The sequence below is a fragment of the Felis catus genome, chromosome C2 (assembly GCF_018350175.1).
Source record: "Felis catus isolate Fca126 chromosome C2, F.catus_Fca126_mat1.0, whole genome shotgun sequence".
Taxonomy (NCBI): domain Eukaryota; kingdom Metazoa; phylum Chordata; class Mammalia; order Carnivora; family Felidae; genus Felis; species Felis catus.
The window spans coordinates 60,438,735-60,456,096 of NC_058376.1; the positions used below are offsets into that span (position 1 = coordinate 60,438,735).

A 17,362-nucleotide genomic window follows, 5' to 3' on the forward strand; every position below is an offset into this window, starting at 1 on the left:
AAGGGAATGTTGTCTCAGATTAGAGATAAGAGACACTGTCTAGGAGAAAAGAAGCCTCTCAGCTTAATGGTGAAGGTGACAGTATGACTTTCTCCTTGTATCTATATGGAGTTTATAGTTTTTATAGAAGAGTTCAGTATATTTGACTGTGTGTCTGTCATTAGCCAACTGTGGGACAATAGTTCTGGACTTGAGTTTCCTTTTGTACAAATGAAGGAGAGAGTAGAAACAAATACTCTCTAAATTCTGTAGCATGATTTTATAAAAACAGATTATGAATTTCCTGGGTGACTGTTTTAGAAATTGAACATGGCAGGAGAGTGAGAGCAATGCCTCGGGCTGGGTTCTTCAGGAAGTTTAGGGGTGGCAGTGGGTCAGGTAGGCTGAAGCTCTCCCAGCGATCTTTGTCCCATTCTTTTCTCCCTGTCTTTTTCTCCCACCCGTTTACCTCTTCTGGTGGAAGGCAGTGTGTCATAGTAGTTAGTTGTATGGGCTTGCGAAGCAGGTAGAAGTATATTCAAATCCCAGCTCTGGGGATGCCTAGGTGGCTCAGTCAGTTGAGTGTCTGACTTCGGTTCAGGTCATGATCTCACGGTTCTTTGAGGTTGATCCCTGCAACAGGCTCACTGATGTCAGCACAGAGTCTGCTTAGGATCCTCTATCCCCCTCTCTCTGCTCCTCTCCCATTCCCCGCCCCTGTCAAAAATAAATAAACATTAAAAAAAAAATCCCAGCTCTGCCACTATGTATAACCTGAGGCAAATTTCTTGACTTCCCTTAGCCTCAATTTCCTCACCTACAAAACTGAGTTTATCTTCTTAAGGTTATCATAAAGTTTTAATGATGTAAGGTTTTCGATGTAAGGAAGGATACACAATATTTGCTATTCATTCTTCCTCATAAATATATTAGTGCTGATGTGGCTATGTTTTTATTTTTAGTACTCTAATTTTGACATGGAATTTTATTAATTTTTAACCCACTATCCTACTTGGTTTCTGTTTATTGTGCATGAGAAAATCTAGGAATCATGTACTTTTACTTCTTCAGATATGTAACTGTCTCAGTCCCCAGTTCTGCTTGCACCATAAACCTACTGAACTAGATGATATAAGGTACAAGAACTAGTGGGCACACAAAATTTTTCCACTGAGTTAAAATATAAATACTGACATACACAACAACATGTTAAAAATGCTGGCATTAAAAGCATTCAGGAGTAACAGGTAACTAAGTCACTGGGGATATATATTTCCTTCTTATACACTTAAGGGTTAGAGGAATAAAGATTGGGCAAAGGAAGCCTTGGATTCTTTGTAAAGTTCTTGTGCACTTTAAAGCTTTACCAGCACTGGGACACCTGGGTGGCTTAGTCCATTAAGCGTCTGACTCTTCATTTCAGCTCAGGTTATGATCTCACGGTTCGTGGGTTCCAGCCCGGCGTCGGGCTCCGTGCTGACATCAGGGAGCCTGCTTGGGATTCTCTTTCTCTCTGACCCTCCACCGTTTATGCATGCTCTCTTTCTCTCTGTCTCTTTCAAAATAAATAAATAAACTTCTAATAAAAAAAAAAAAGTAAAATATTACCAGGATTGCTGTGAACATCTGTCATGCCTGTGCACTAACAGCTCTTAACAGTAAATTTATTGAAGTTCGATATGATAACACTTCATAAATTATCTGTAAATTGTATCTTGATTCTGTAGTCAATAAGAAATAGCTTCTGTAGGTGAACAGGTAGTGGTGAGACTATTCAAGTTCCTTCTAAATGCAATTTTGAATGACATCGACACATTATTTTTATAATGCCTTTAATTTCAGTTGTTGGAGTGGTCACGTTCAGATTCTGCACTAGGCCTTTATAAAGACTGTCCGTGTGCTGTCTTTGGACAGCTACATGCCTGGTGCCCTCAGTTCTGAGGTCTACTGGCAGTCTAGGGGAGTCTCTTCCATGCTCACAAATGAACAAACATAGGAGCAGGTGGTGGGATCCTTGAGGGCAGGAGCTGTTTTATTCATTGTCATATATCCAGAGCCTGGGAGGTGACCGGCACTTTGTAGACACTTAGGACTTACTGGGTTTAGGGTCTGAAAGTATTGGGTCTCTGTTAAGCAGGAGATGATGCCTGGGAATAAAAAGTTTATAGCATTATGAAAAGCATATCTGAGGCATGTTATGAACTGCATGGTTTAAAGTGATACTACAGTGAGAGCCATCATTCCTTTTCCACTTAACAACCTCATCCTGAATTACTCTGAGGTTGAGTCTCTGGGATTATGGGAATGGAGTCAAAGGGTCTTCTTAGCTAGAGCTACAATACAGGGGTAACAAGGTTTGAAAGGAAGCCCATGTCCCAATGTGGGACAATGTCTTCCTCAGGGCGAGGAATTTTCCTCACCAAATGCAGCCAGATTCTACAGAGAGGTAGAAGCACTGGCCTTGTCCTTATAGTTCAGGATACAATGAACCAAAAGAATGATCAAAAGGGTGTTGGCCCACAAAAGTACAGGGTCAGCCTGATAGTTTAATTATAGGCTCGAAGGAAGAGAGACTGGCTGTTTTGCAAGATGGTTTACTGGCTGAGATTTCAAGGACCCCTGGCGAGTTGACAATTATGAGATCTGTTCATTTTTCCTTCACTGTGATGAATCATGCCTCAGATGACAATTTGGTGTGTGTGTGTGTGTGTGTGTGTGTGTGTGTGTGTGTGTAGAGTCGAGTCACGTTTTATCAGCTTCTCTCTGAATTATTGCTTATCATTCAGGGACCTCCCAAGCACTTGAAGATTTACAAGACGAAGTCAGAGTTTTAGCTGGGGAGGTAGAACATTCTATTTAGGAAGAAGCAGTTGGTTACACCTGCTACTCAGGGATGTCCTGGCTCCAGGAATCTTCCTACCCCATGCCAGAGAACATAGCACAGTCTTTCTCAGCAGGCCCTGGCCAGTTGCCCAGTGGCCTGGTAGCTAAAGGTGGCCACAGCGAGTATGTTCTCCTCTCCTTCAGCAAGACAGGATCTTGAGGAAAGCTTTACGGAACTCAACATTGAAGGTGGTATAGATCACAGGGTTGAGGGCACTGTTCACGTAGCCCAGCCACGTGGTGGCGCTGTAAAGCTCTGGGGACACATGGCAGACTTGGCAGTGGGTATTGAGAACGTGGGTCAAAAAGAAGGGCAGCCAGCAGACAATGAAGGTCCCTGGGTTACAAAGGAAGAGAGAAATTGGGTAAGGGGTTTGCTCACTCTTTCTGATATAACAATGAAAATGACTCCTGGTTGTTTGTTATCTGCCAGCGGCTATGCTGGAATTTTACATACCCATTTATTGGTATACCAACCCTATGAAGTAGGTGTGATTAGCCACTTTTTTGGCGGGGGTGGTGAGAAAACTACATGCTTACATCTTTGATTCATCTCAGGCCTTTGTTCCTAAATCAGTTTTCTAGTTTGCTATTTAGGTAGCTCTTTACCAGTCTTTTCTACTTCTCAATTCAATTCAAATGTTTATTTAATGTCTAGCTGTGCGAGACCTGATCCTAGGCACTGATAGGGAAGAAGACCTTAAAGACATGACTGACAGTTCCTGCTGTGGAGATTACATCTAGATGTTCTCACAAAGTCCCTAAGATATGAAAAAGTGAGGTTTGTCAGTGACAATGAACAGAATAAATTGCCTTCACTAACTCTATATGGTACTTGTGACTTATTGATTTTTTTCTTAATTTAAATAAATCCTCTATTTTTCTCCTATAATGACTAACCCTGATTTTATTCATAACAGGAAACTTGGTAAATACAGAAATGTGAAAGAAGGAAAATAACCATCCACCACTCAAAGACAATCACTTTTGACATCTTGGTAAATTAATTTTCGTATTTTTTTCTCTGTATTTAAAATAATCTAGATGTTATTGCACCATATGACTGAGGTTTTTTGCATCCCTATTTTTTTCACTTAATAATTTAGAATACAAGTAAGCATTTATTAAATATCCAATACGTGCCAGAAATTTTTATTGAATTGTTATCTTCTTTATTATTTGATTTGTCCATTACAACTCCACCTAATAGACAACAAACCCCATAACTAAATGCAGCTCAACTAGGCCACTTGTTAAATTTCATGTTTCGTAAATTTCAGGCTAGGTCTTTTGAATTTTCACTGGAGTTAACATTTATACATAACCCCTCCTCAGTTGTATTGCAAACATTTATAAATATTACAGCTATTGAATTTCCAATTTCTGACGAATGCGGTTCCTTAGTACCCCCAGTCAGCTCCACTAACTCAACCTAACCCGACCAAATCCAACGCAACTCAATGCAACATGACCCAAACTCACCAAGCACAATGGCCAACATCTGGGTGGCCTTTTTCTCCCGAAGTGGCACTCCACGGGATTGCAAGGGCCCCAACTTTAGAGATGTCGACAACCTGCCGTTACTGAGTTTTCGAACCTCTAAGCTGAGCTTGGGTGCCATGGTGGGGCTGAGGGAGTTCTGAGTCCTCCCCTCCCTTTTCAACTCTCCTCCTGCTTCTTGGAAGCCTGGTTGCCCCAAGGCAGTATCTTGGCAGATGCTGTAGTAGCGCTTCAGCTCCAGGTGTGCCCGGCCAGGGGATAGTGGCTGCAGGTGGGACAAGAGAGGGTCCTGAGACTCCTGGGGACACTGTTTACCTTCTGAATGTTCCTGAAAAGGAAAGAGGATGCAAAAAAGTTAGAGGAAACCATCATGTTGTGAAACCTACATCTGAAAGTAGTGGGATCACGAAAAGTTACGGTATGTGAAATCTGCTTCTGACTTTACAACTAAAAAACACCCATCAGATATAGAACATTTGAGAATCACAATAATCCCCTTAGGAGGGTCGTATAGGGTTATAGCCTGGCCTTTTTGAGCTAGAATGACCTGGATATACAGAGGAACACATTAAATGACACTACTAAGATGTAAATCATAAAATCTGGAATGTGGGGAAGTCTGTAAGATAAATGACTCAGTTTTCTTTTTCTCCAACAAATAAATTGCGACAAAAACAACAGTAACATTTACCAGTTGCAAAGTATGGGTCTTATTTGAATTTTGATTCAAATAAACCAACTACAAAAAATTTACAAAACAATTGGGGTAATGTGAACACTGGATATTTAATGATATTAAGGAGTTATTGATTTGATATTAAGGAGTTATTGATTTGCTTAGTGTGATGTCTTGTGGTTACATGTTTATAAAATAGTCTGTATCCCTTAGAGAGTCTTACAGAAATATTTTTGGCTTAAATGTTATGATACTTGGGATTTGCTTTGTAAGAATCCAGTAGGCATGGGTGAGTATAGGTGGGAGTGTAGATGAAACAAGACTGGCCATGAGTTGATAACTGTTGAAGCTGGCTGATGGCTACTGAAGGATTTGTTAAATTTGTCTTTCTACTTTTTTATTTTTGAAATTTTCCACAATAAGTAGGGCTCTGTCTGGCTGACAGAGCCCTCCACTCCCAGAAAGAAAAAAAGAAAGAAAGAAAGAAAGAAAGAAAGAAAGAAAGAAAGAAAGAAAGAAAGAAAGAAAGAAAGAAAGAAAGAAAAGAAAGAAACAAACCCAGGATTTTCATCTCAGCTTTCCTACTTATCAGATATATCCTTGGGCAAGTTAATTAAATACCTCTGAGCCTCATTTGTAAAACAGAAAAGAAATTGGGGAAAAAAAAGGTTTAGGATGAGTAGACCCTGAGAGTAAAAAACTGCAGCTATTTGGATGTTTCTGGTATTTGGCGGGGATGTATGTGCTCAACATCTGAACTTTTCTATGCTTGAAGAATCAGACTCTGTCAATCTTGAGTAGTAGGCAGGACCCCTCAGCTCCCATTATTGAAGCCATAAAAGCCATATGTTTACTCTCCCCACATCCTCACTGGTCATCTAGAACTCTGGCACATAAACCAAGCCCAGCAAATTAGAGAATCGTACCTAAGACCTTGAATTGGAGCTTGTGAAGCAGGGAGACTTTAGAATATGTCTAGCAGTTGGGGCACCTGGGTGGCTCAGTCGGTTAAGCGTCCGACTGGCTCAGGTCATGATCTCATGGTTCATGAGTTCGAGCCCTGCATCAGGCTCTGTGCTGACAGCTCAGAGCTTGGAGCCTGCTTCAGATTCTGTGTCTCCATCTCTCTCTGCCCCTCCCCACTCTTGCTGTCTCTCCCTCTCTCTCTCTCAAATATAAATAAAAACATTTAAAAAAGAAAAGAATATGTCTAGCATACTGTGGCAGTCAGTGTCCAGTATCCTAGGTCTTCCAACCAGATTCTTCCTTAGGCATGAACAGCATCATCTGAAGTTATTCTTCATTGTCTGAGCTACTTTGGTATCCTTCTAGTAAATTCCTTTTTCTGTATGTTAGTCAGTGTTGGCAACCAACAATGCTCACTACTTTCTCCTTAGTTCAAGGAATCACAGTGCTAGTGCACTGTACACACTCAGAAACATCGCTGACTGAATGAATGCAATAGGCCTTTAATATGATACAGTATTTTTAAAACTCTGCTCCATAGAGGTGTTCATAGGGATTCTAGTATAACATAATTTAAAATTTTTTGATGGGGTTTTAAAATAATTCATATAAACATATTGTGTTTTTTTTAATTTTTAGAATTTATTTTATATATAGAGAGAGAGAGCACAAGTGGGGGAGAAGGGCAGAGGGGGAGAGAGAGAATCTTAAGCAGGCTCCACGCTCAGCATGGGGCCCAACCCAGGGCTCAATTCCATGACCCTGGGATCCTGACCTGAGTCGAAATCAAGAGTTTGATGCTCAACTGACTGAGCCACCCAGGTGCCCTAGGCATATTGTGTTTTTATCTGAATGGCCATTTATAACCAATATTATGATTGTGCTGGCATCTAGTAATCTAAAAGTGACAATATTTAACTTCAAATGCATTACTTCTGAAACTAAAGGACTGGGGACAAATTCTTGAGTATTATGAAATCTCAGGTTTGAGAACATTGATCTAGTATAATTTGTCTCTATTTTACAGATGTGGAAAGTCAGTTCTGAAGAAGCAAAGTGATCCTTTCAAGCATATATATTGGTGAGTGTATTTTTCAGCTCTCTGCAAATGCTCATCACTACCGTCATGACTGGCATGAAGAAACACTGGATTCCTCTGGGTCTGGCTGACAGAGCCCTCCACTCCCAGGTGGTAGGACAGGACCTGTTTCTCCATACTCCTGGCAATGCCAGCCTCTTGGCTCTCCATTCTCTCTTTAGAAGTTACTGCTTTTCTTCCTTTTGGCCTTAGAGTCTCCTCAGACCTTAGATCTGCTATAGGCAACTTTAAAATTCTTGCCTATTTTTAAAAAATTATTTACAGCAAGAATCTCTATCTGCTATACCAGGCATGTGTAAAAAGTGGTTAATTAACTATACAGAGATTGGACAAAGCTCAGACCTTCATCATTATGAGGTTTTGAAATTTTATTCCTAATGTTTGCTTGGAGTTCAGGGAGAGGAATATTGATCTTCTATTTAACAGCTCCATTCTGTGCTCAGCTTACTTGGGAAGGCAGGGCTGGATTGAAGTAAAAGGACAAGGATAAGGGTGACCACAAAATTGTCTTGGTTTTCCCCCATATACAGTGGGAAACAGAACACTTGAAAGTCTCACATTAGCATCTCTTCTCTGCTTTTTTGGCTCTGCCCATGTATGCTTCATTGATACCCTGTTCCCTCTAGGCAGGTGACTCTGGATGACATCCTCACACCACACCAAGAGTCAGTGGTTCTAGTCATTGGGATCTATCTCCATAGTGATATGCTTTCTGAATATCATTTGGAGATTCCTATTCTGGAGCTCAAATCAGGATCTCATCTTTATTAACAAGTAAGGGATTGGGGCCAGTCCATTCTGGGGTGGAAGTGGAAGCAAGTCAAGTCAGCATCTTGAGAAAAGGTATCCTATTCTTCTCCTATAATCAAAGCCATGGCTTACTTACCATTTGCCTCGTGGCATCTGATGGAAATCTGTCCCTTATTGAAAACTGCCGAATGGGGTGCAGCCTCAGACAGGAAGACTAGGGTAGGTTGAAGGAGAAAAAGCTGTAGGTTAAGTTCTACATGGTTGAGCCATATAGATGCCAATGTTTGAAATATAATATATTCCTATCCTCAGTCTCAGGTCCTTACCTCTTATTTCATGGGGACCAATATTCTTGTTCTACCCAAGTCTTGGAATTTCAACTTTGAGAGACTGACTCTCACTCAGGTCATTATAGGTTAATCTAAACATCCAAATTGGACCTGCCTTCAAGATCAAATTCAGTTCTTACTCTGTTTATGACGCCCTTTCCTAAGCATATTGACCTCTCTTTTCTCATAACCTCCACAGCACTTATATTTTGGTGCTTAATTGTCTTCATCTCAGTTCATAAACATTGCATCCAGTTTGGGGCTGTTAGTTAACTTTGAGTGGAGGGAGGTGTGCTTTGTTTGCTTGTCTGGATTCTAAACTCCATGAAGGCAGAGGCCGTATAATATTCCTGCTACCCCTTCTTTAGCAGATTGCAAGTGACTGTATCCATCCATTTATGCTTCAAGTACATCTTGTGCCAGACACTGGGATAAATAGGCTTTATAGCTCAAGCAAATGGAAGATCAGTGCTGAGGTAGCCCTCCTTTTCAGGGCCTTGAAAGGCCCCATAAAACACATCATCAGTTTTCCATTTCACAAGCTGGGCAGCATCTTGACACAGGGGCAGATCTAGTAAGGAAAAGAGGTTTCCGTGGACCCCAGTGATTCTTAGAATAAGATGTCTGCTAAAAAGTCAGTCCTGGGGACCTACCAGTGGTACGTGGAACAACTGCACACTAAGACTGCGAATCCTGTGTGACATTTGAACTTCTGGCCATTTGGGAGCAATGAAAAACTCTGATGGAAAGGAGAAGTCCAGAAACCATCCTATAATATTGCCAAGCAATATGAGCTCCAAGGAAGACTAGCAGTGCACTTTTTGATTTAATTTCCTACTCTAAAGCATAGCTAATCCCAGCGGATTAGAAGGTGGGTGTCAGATGTGTGTCTCCTGAGGGGCAGTATGGCAAAAGCATGTCCTGCTGGACACAAGGCTGGAGGCCACCAGGCTGGGGACTGTTTCTCCTCTGTCCCTCCAGGGTGCTTACTTGTTGTGGGAAGCTAGGTCTGACACTGATGCACTGACTGTTCTGTCGAGTGAGGATCCGTTTCCGTCTCCTCTGTCTCAACACCACATAGATCCTGGCATAGACAAGGACCGTCACTCCAAAGGGCAGGTAGAAGGACACCACTGAAGAGTAGATGACAAAATCAGGGTTGGAGATGGAGCAGACGGTGGGGTCTCCTGTGAGTGAGAGAAAAGGAGAAAGCAAAGCAGTTTGCCAAGTAGGAGAGATCAGTGGGGAGTGTACAATATGGTCTCATATCTTGTGTGGCGTCTCCACCATCTAATCCACACAGAGCTTTGGGAAGCAGGGCTTCCCAGCCCCCCCCCCCCCCACTCCCTCATCATGTCTCGGTTCACATCCTACCTCATATGCAGAGGCTGTTAAAAGCCAGGAGCAAAAGTGAGTATAAGTATGCTTCTATTTGTGGAAAAATGGATATACCCACACATGGACACACACATGTGTGTGTCTACATACTTGTTTCAAGCATTGTCTTTAAGATTACTAGTGTTTGCTTCTAGGGAGGGTCACAGGGCAGCTACCAATCTAGGGTTGAAGGGAGACCTACATATATGTATGTGTATATATATTCCCTTACACCTTATGTTTTACCATGGGCAAGAATTTTTCTCATTAAAAATATTGAAAGCATATGCATGAGAAAGAACAAAGAGAAAACACAGAGCTATTTCAGAATCACTGACCCCTGAAGACCCTCAGTATACCATCACTGAGCCTGCACTGTCATCCTGTCCTTTCTCTCCTATCTGGGTAAACTGCTGCCTGTCCCTAGATTAGGCTTTGAGACCTCTCCCACAATTTCTCCATGCTTGAAGTCCTGTGAAGCCTGTCAGTGGGCAGAATGACACTATGGTGAGCAGTGAGTGGAGCCCTGCCCCAATTCCCTTTGGGTCTGGCCTGAGTGTATGTCTTGTCAGTGGGGCAGCAATTCTGGAAGCTTCTCTCTGCTGAGTCCCAGATGAGGTGGTGAGGACAGTGAGTCCTCTCGCCCAGGAGATGAGGTGATTTGTCTCAATTATTTCATTGAAATAGTACTGTGCTGTTGGTACAATAACTATTGGGTGAATCCAAGAATGATGAATATATGAGCAAAGCAAACAAATGAGCATTTTGCAGGAGCACAGAAGCAGTCATTGGCTGGAGCATAGAGGGGAAAGCCTCATAATGTGATTGACGATATTTACCCCAAATAATTTCAACATTTAAGGAGGAAAGGATGATAAGCACTCACCAACTTCCTATTTCAAAAAAAGTATATAGAGCACCTACTATGCTCTAGGCACCATGCTGGGTGATAAAAACACTAGGTAGCCCTACTAAGTGGTCAAAGAGGCTTTTGTGAGCTAGCCTGGGAACCTGAGTCCCACAGAGGTGTGAAGGGCAGGGCTGGAAGCAGGTTGCCTTGACAGGTCATAAACTTAAAGCTATTTGAAGGCTTTGTCTTCAGCTTGTTTCCAAAGACAGAAGAGCCTGATGCATCTGAATTTAGGATGAGTCTATTATTCTTTTAGTTTTGGGTTTCTCAACTGGGATCCCACAAGCTCCCGTGTTCTGAAAGCCAGATGAGGTGTTCTGCTGCTCAAATCTAGATAGCAGTCCTCCATTTCCTTGTTTCGAAGGAAATTTAAGACCACGATTTTTATCTGTGAAATGAAGGGATTGTGCTGCCCATTCAGAGATTTTTAGAGTTTCCTCTAGAGCCACCACTCTCTGCTCCACTGCTGTCAATGATGGAAATTTCAGCTAGACTGCTGGGTCTCGGTGGGGAGCTGGGGCAACTCTAGTGAGCCAGGACCCCCAACCTTGGGACTCTCTGCAACCCAAGATCCTGCCTTATTTCTTATCCAGAAATGCATGTTGCTCTTTTCTCGTACAATGAGGACAACACCAAGATGGAAGAAACTGATGTTCAACTTTTTTCTGCCCTGTGTTGTCTGACAATTCACAATCTCATATAGCAGCCTATTTCATTAAAAAGAGCTCTGCCAGGGGCACCTGGGTGGCTCAGTCAGTTGAGCATCCGACTACAGCTCAGGTCATGATCTCACAGTTCGTGGGCTTGAGCCTAGCATCAGGCTCTGTGCTGACAGCTCAGAGCCTAGAGCCTGCTTCAGCTTTTGTGTCTCCCTCTCTCTCTCTGCCCCTCTCTCACTCATGTTCTGTCTCTCTCTTTCAAAAATAAATATTAAAAAAATAGCTTTGCCAGAAAGTCCTTTTGTGTTGCACTTCTTAGTGAAAATCCAGCCACTTCCAATATCAGGTGTCATTGGCAGTATCCTGCCCTTTTCTCCTCTACTTTTCACAGGGTGAGTAGAAAAAATGGCCGAGAGAAGTCATTTATATTGGGCTTTCGAATGAACTTGGGAACTTCCTTATAGATGGAAGAGGTGCTAGAGGAACCCACATCCATCACAATAATGAAACTGTACTGTGAAGGTCAGGCTGAGGCAGAGAAGGACGGCTGGGCTTCCTCCCTTTGAGTTCTGCTCACTAATTCCCTGAACTGTGCTCTAGGATGAGGTGACTGGTCTCTATGTCCACCAGCAGAACTACTAGTGCTTAGATTTTCTTTGGAGCAGGTGCATAGTTAAATTTTGATGTATAGAAACTTTTTCTAATACACAATAATAACAACAATAGCATTAGCTCATATCCATTGGGCCCTTACAATGAACCTGAAGCTTGGATGTGATACATGAATAAGTGGAGGGCTGACTATCGTCTTATTAATAAACTTAAAAGTAAGAGAGAGCAGGGCGCCTGGCTGGATCAGTCAGAAGGGCATGTGACTCCTGATCTTGGGTTGGTGAGTTCGAGCTCCACGTTGGGTATAGAGATTACTAAAACAAAAATAAATTAAAAAAGAAACTTAAAAAAAAATTTGCAATAGAATAAATCATGTACTTAAAAAAAAGTGAGAGAGATTGAAAGAGATGAGACGGAAGTGAGAATGTACGTGTTAAGTCATGGGCATTTTCTGCCTTCTTAATTCTATATTTGAAAATCCTTTTGGAAAGATTTTTCTGAATTTTGTTTCTGGAATAATAATGATCTCACTGGTGACAACAACACCAATTAGCTCATCATTCTTCTGCACTTTAGATGTAGTCATTAACTGGGAACTCTGTCTAACGTCAGAGCTTGAGACTGTTTTAACTGTTACTAGGGTGTGTGTATCTGTGGGAGTGAGTAAAACAGCCCCCGCCAACCCCCATGAATGAGTAAGAGGAACCACTCACCCGAGTGAATGTGGTGGGGATTTGCTGCTGGCCAGGGGCAAGCAGTGCCTTCGTCTAGCAGTGGTTGTGAGATCCCATACTACAAATTCCAATTTAGAATAATGTATTTTTGTATAGAAAGTAGGTTATAGAGGGTGGTTTAGTTATCAGACTAACCCACAAAGCACATTTAACACTCATCAAAAATAGCATTTTATTTATTAATTTTTTTAACATTTATTTATTCTTGAGAGACAGAGAGAGACAGAGCATGAGCAGGGGAGAGGCAGATAGAGAATCCGAAGCAGGATCCAGGCTCTGAGCTGTCAGCACAGAACCCCACGTGGGGCTTGAACCCACAAACTGCAAGATCATGACCTGAGCCGAAGTTGGATGCTTAACCAACTGAGCCACCCAGGTGCCCCTCAAAAATACTATTTTAATGCCAGGCAGCCTCTTAGAGTTGGGTTAGGGAATGTTGCTTTGGGGAGTAAATGTGTGTCCACAACCATGTTTGTGTGTATAAAGTGTCATTCAGTGAAAACAACAAAGTAACTAATGGTAAAGAGTAATGCAAACATGATAGTAACATCGTATTTTGGGAACACTTTGAGTTAACTAGGCAAATATTTGTTGGATGATTCAGCTGCTTAACCTTTAATGAAGCAGAGAAAGAAGCCTGACCTTGAGCATGCAGTGTGTGTTTGGCAGGTCTATGTATGTTATTCCAATTTATTCTTGACTTAATCATAAAAAGAAAAGCTCTATGAAGGAAGGAGAGTGGAATTATATCACATGTAGTGTCAGAGTCTAAGGTCAGTGATGAAAGTGAACATTATATAGAGCTGAAATTTGCTTTGAAAAATCTCCTGAATCACATACAAAGATATACATGGTTTTATTACAGCCCTGAAGAGCAGTAAGTAAAGATGTGTGATACATACATTAATATGTCATATATGTATTCTAAAGAGTTCAAACACAGCATGCAATTTTAGAAATGAAGTTACTAGGTTTATTTGCAAGAGGCCATATATACAAATAAATGCTGGTAACTTTCTGACTGAGTATATAGACTCAGTCTATATATTTCAATTTGCTCAAGTTTATGCTTCAGTGTATCCCAAATTTATCAATATGAAAACTTAGAAAAGTTAAGTAGATTGTTCAAGGAGACACAGCTGGTAAGTAGTAGAATTGAAGTTTGAATGTAGGTTTTTCTAATTCCAGAGCCTCTGTTTTCCTAAATGTGTTTTGACTTTTATTTTATTTTTTTTAATTTTTAAAAAATGTTTATGTATTTATTTTGAAAGAGAGAGAGACAGAGAGAGAGAGAATCTCAAGCAGACTCCATGTTGTCAGCATAGAGCCTGATACAGGGCTTGATCTTATGAACCATGAGATCATGACCTGAGCTGAAATCAAGAATTGGACACTTAACCAACTGAGCCACCCAGGTGCCCTGTTTTGACTTTCAAATTATTGGTCAGCAAATGACTCTTTGATGACTATTTATAAATTAGGATTTGCCTGTAATTATATGCAATGTGTTACATATAATATCTGTATATATATAAATACACAGCTATGTGATTTGTACATATATACCAGAAATTAATGATCTTAGAAGATAGTAGGACTTAAATCAATCCAAATGGACAAAATAAGAATTCCAGGTGAACACTAAAACATGACTCAATTAATTCTCTTTTAGCAAATACTCAGTGTTTATTATCAATACCTGTAACCTTACTATATATGCTAATAGTTTTCATTCAACACATGAAATTCCTGAGGCTGAAAGATGGACATGGAACAGCGAAAGAAGACTGACCCCTATGAGGTATAGATTTGGATCAGGGTCTTACATCTAAAAACCAAACATCTCAGATATTCACATTGTTAATCCACATGTCCGTCCATCCATCCATCCATCCATCCATCCATCCATCCGTCCATCCAATAGAAGATGTACCATGTGCCAACCATCATGGCCAGAATTTTTGTATATTAAGATATAGGAATATCCTCTCAAATAATTTAGGGATCTATACTAGCTCTCAAATGCCAGAAATGATTTTTATTCAGTGAAAAATTAGAAATATAGATCCTGTTTGAGGGCTTTTATAGCATTATTTTGCATTGTAAGCCCATTATGAATTGTCATTTTTTCATTAGCAAACTTCACCTGAATTACTAAATAGCTTAATTTGTTAACTGGCACATTGCTTCAAATGAATACAATATCATTTCTTTCAAAATAAGGATGTGCTAGAGTTTTCACTAACTCGGGCAGAACTTCATGTGCCAATAAGTGATGAGATTTTGCTTTATGCTTTAATCAAAATCCAAAACATTGCAGCCTATGGTATCCTTATTGGATTACAAAGTATGCTGATCAGGGTCAGAAATTTCCAGGCTAAGTACCACTGATAGCCACTCAGGCGTGCTATGAATCACATGGGTGTTGTAAGAGGGACCATCATTTTTACCTGTGGTGTTGAAGCCAAAGAGGAGAGGGCAAGACACGGCAAAGGCTAGTACCCACACAGCTGTAATCATGAGGGCCACACGCCGACAGGAGCTCTGTCCTGTGCCATGTTGGTAGTGGACTGGCATGACCACTGCAGTGTACCTGTGAACAGAAGGGGAGAGAGGATAAACATGATGAGAAGGGATGGGGGAATTGTTCAAAAGACAAGTTGATAGAGGCTCGTAGAGAACTAATGTGGGTGATACATGTGGCAGGAGAGAAACAGTTTGGTTGGAGGAAGAGTGAAAGGTTATTTGCGTAAAAATGCAGAAAGGCTGAGATAACAGAGATGAACCCACTGAGCAGGGAAAGGGAGAAAGAAGAAAAAAGTGAGTAAAGCAACAGACTGGGCGGCTGGAAAGCTTGTTTGCCAGTGGCGGTTGAGGACCAGCATACCTGAGCCTTGTATTCATGTACCCTAACCCCAGACTCTGGGTACTGGTCTGCGTGCCTTTACTTTCTCCCACAGTTTTTCAGGTAATGCTAGAACTGTGCCCAAAGAGGCTGTTCGCCCCTGCTTGTATCCTAATATAAATTCCGACCCTCATAGTGACAACTATTTCAAGTGGCAGTCATTTTAAAAAAATAGAGATGAGTAATATCTAGTGAAGGCTTATTTCAAAATCCAGTTTTCATGCTCTCTTAGTCCATTCAGGCTGCCATAACAAAAATAGCGTAGACTGAGTGGCTTAAGCAACAAACATTTATTTTTCACAGGTCAGAAGGCTGAGAAGTCCGAGATCAAGGCACTGGCAGATTCATTGTCTGGTGAGAGCCCATTTCCTTGTTCATTGATGGCTATTTTTTCACTGTGTCCTCACGTGGCTGAAGGGGCAAAGGAGTGATCTGGGGTCTCTTTTCTAACGGCACTAATCTCATTTCTGAGGGCTTTACCCTCATGACCTAATCATCACCAAAGGCCTCATTTCCTAATACCATCACTTTGGGGGTTAGGATTACAACATACGAATTTGGGGGAGACATAGACATTCAGTCTACAGCAAAGGCTCTTGCATGGTTAATACACAGTTCTTTGTGTTATTGGACATCGTCTTTTCTGTGGCAACTCCTCTCACACATTTCCAGCTACTTAGCAGAAACATAGCAGGTCTTATACATTTGCTTACTATGATGTCTTCCCCATTTATCCATGCATCTCTTTCCTACCAGCTGCTTTCTGTGATGGCCACAGCCTCCTGCAGGTCTCTGCTGCCAGGTTCTAAAAGGAAATTTAATCATGTCGTCCCCATCCCTGACCCCCCAGCTGGAAACTGAGAAAGGCAGAATTTCTGCCCTGTACAATCCCCAAAGTTGAATGTAGACTGAACTTGAGAAGAGGACATGATGTCACTGCTGTGATTGGATTACTAATCAATAGACTGAGTTATTCAAAAGAGAGATTATCCTGGGTGGGCCTGGCTTAATCAGCCTTAAAAGGGATTGGGCAAGTTCACTAATGAGACCAGACAACTGCCTGCCTCAGGGTTGGAGAGAGATAGCTCCCAAATGATTTGTTACTTGATGGCCAAATCATTTTATAGCTTTGGTATTCCTCATAGGTCCTTGCACAAAGCAAGTAGGAAGAAGCTGTTGATTGATTGCCTTGTGGATTCTGAAGGCCTTCCACATGAGAGGACAATTCTAATTCTAGTCAGGCTCAAGGAATCCAGTGTGCATTTCTGTGTCCATAGAGGCTTAAGTTTTCTTTGTGTTCTCAGTGTCCAGGGAACATAGAGGCCAGATTCAGGGTAGGATCCTCCTTAGCTCCCTTGTGTGTCTCAAGGAAGGGGAGAACAGCCTCTGGGCGGGAGGGGGTGGGGCACAAAATCTCCTCCTCTCTGTGCCAGCCTGCCTAAATCATCAGCCCCTGGTGCACCTGGCCTTGGAGTTCATGTGTTACATTTGCATTCCCACAAGAGCTGCTTGAGAGTCAGCTCTGAGGGCTGAGATGGAGGCAGACTCTGCAGGACTTGGCCTTGGTACCATGATATGTGATAGAAGTGGCTCCTTTCTCAAGAAGGAGAAATAGAGGTCCTTATTTAATAAGTTCAAATTAAGATCCCACCATCAACCCCAAGGGAGGCCTGTGGGAACTCAGTTCCCCTCTTCTGATGCACAGACATTATAAATCCTGCCTGGAATCCTTAACTTGGCAATCAGGGAGCAGGCCTGTAGTACCTTGTGTTCCTCTAGGCTTCTTGCTCTCCTCAGGGCTTTGGACTCAGGGCAGTGGGCTGGGGCTTTGAGTCAAATATGTCTGGCCCTCAGCAGTGATCCCTGAGGCACCTTGGAAGAAAGACTGAGCCTTGAAAACAGCTGTTAGGAGCTGGGTAGGAGAGGTGGGACCAACTTCCTCCTCTCTAGACCAGCAGTTGGTCCTGGGGCCTTCTATTTACA

At 41.7% G+C, this 17,362-nt stretch overlaps 1 protein-coding gene and 1 long non-coding RNA gene across 3 annotated transcripts in view; one reads left to right on the top strand and one right to left on the bottom strand.

The window, feature by feature from the left end:
• Window positions 1-17,362, top strand: part of LOC123379956 — a 61,943-nt gene that overhangs the window by 33,394 nt on the left and 11,187 nt on the right. For both annotated transcript variants that reach the window (XR_006585074.1, XR_006585075.1), the window contains 3 exons: window positions 3,783-3,860; window positions 7,032-7,085; window positions 15,683-15,733. This is a non-coding gene — a long non-coding RNA (uncharacterized LOC123379956). The remainder of the gene's footprint in view (window positions 1-3,782; window positions 3,861-7,031; window positions 7,086-15,682; window positions 15,734-17,362) is intronic.
• DRD3 (dopamine receptor D3) overlaps window positions 1,769-17,362 on the bottom strand; it is a 34,367-nt gene continuing 18,773 nt past the window's right edge. The window contains exons 3-7 of the mRNA XM_019839742.3: window positions 14,925-15,067; window positions 9,173-9,369; window positions 7,990-8,067; window positions 4,345-4,690; window positions 1,769-3,199 (exon numbers count right to left, since the gene is read on the bottom strand). Coding sequence (XP_019695301.2) covers window positions 3,003-3,199; window positions 4,345-4,690; window positions 7,990-8,067; window positions 9,173-9,369; window positions 14,925-15,067 — 961 coding nt within the window. The 3' untranslated portion in view covers window positions 1,769-3,002. The remainder of the gene's footprint in view (window positions 3,200-4,344; window positions 4,691-7,989; window positions 8,068-9,172; window positions 9,370-14,924; window positions 15,068-17,362) is intronic.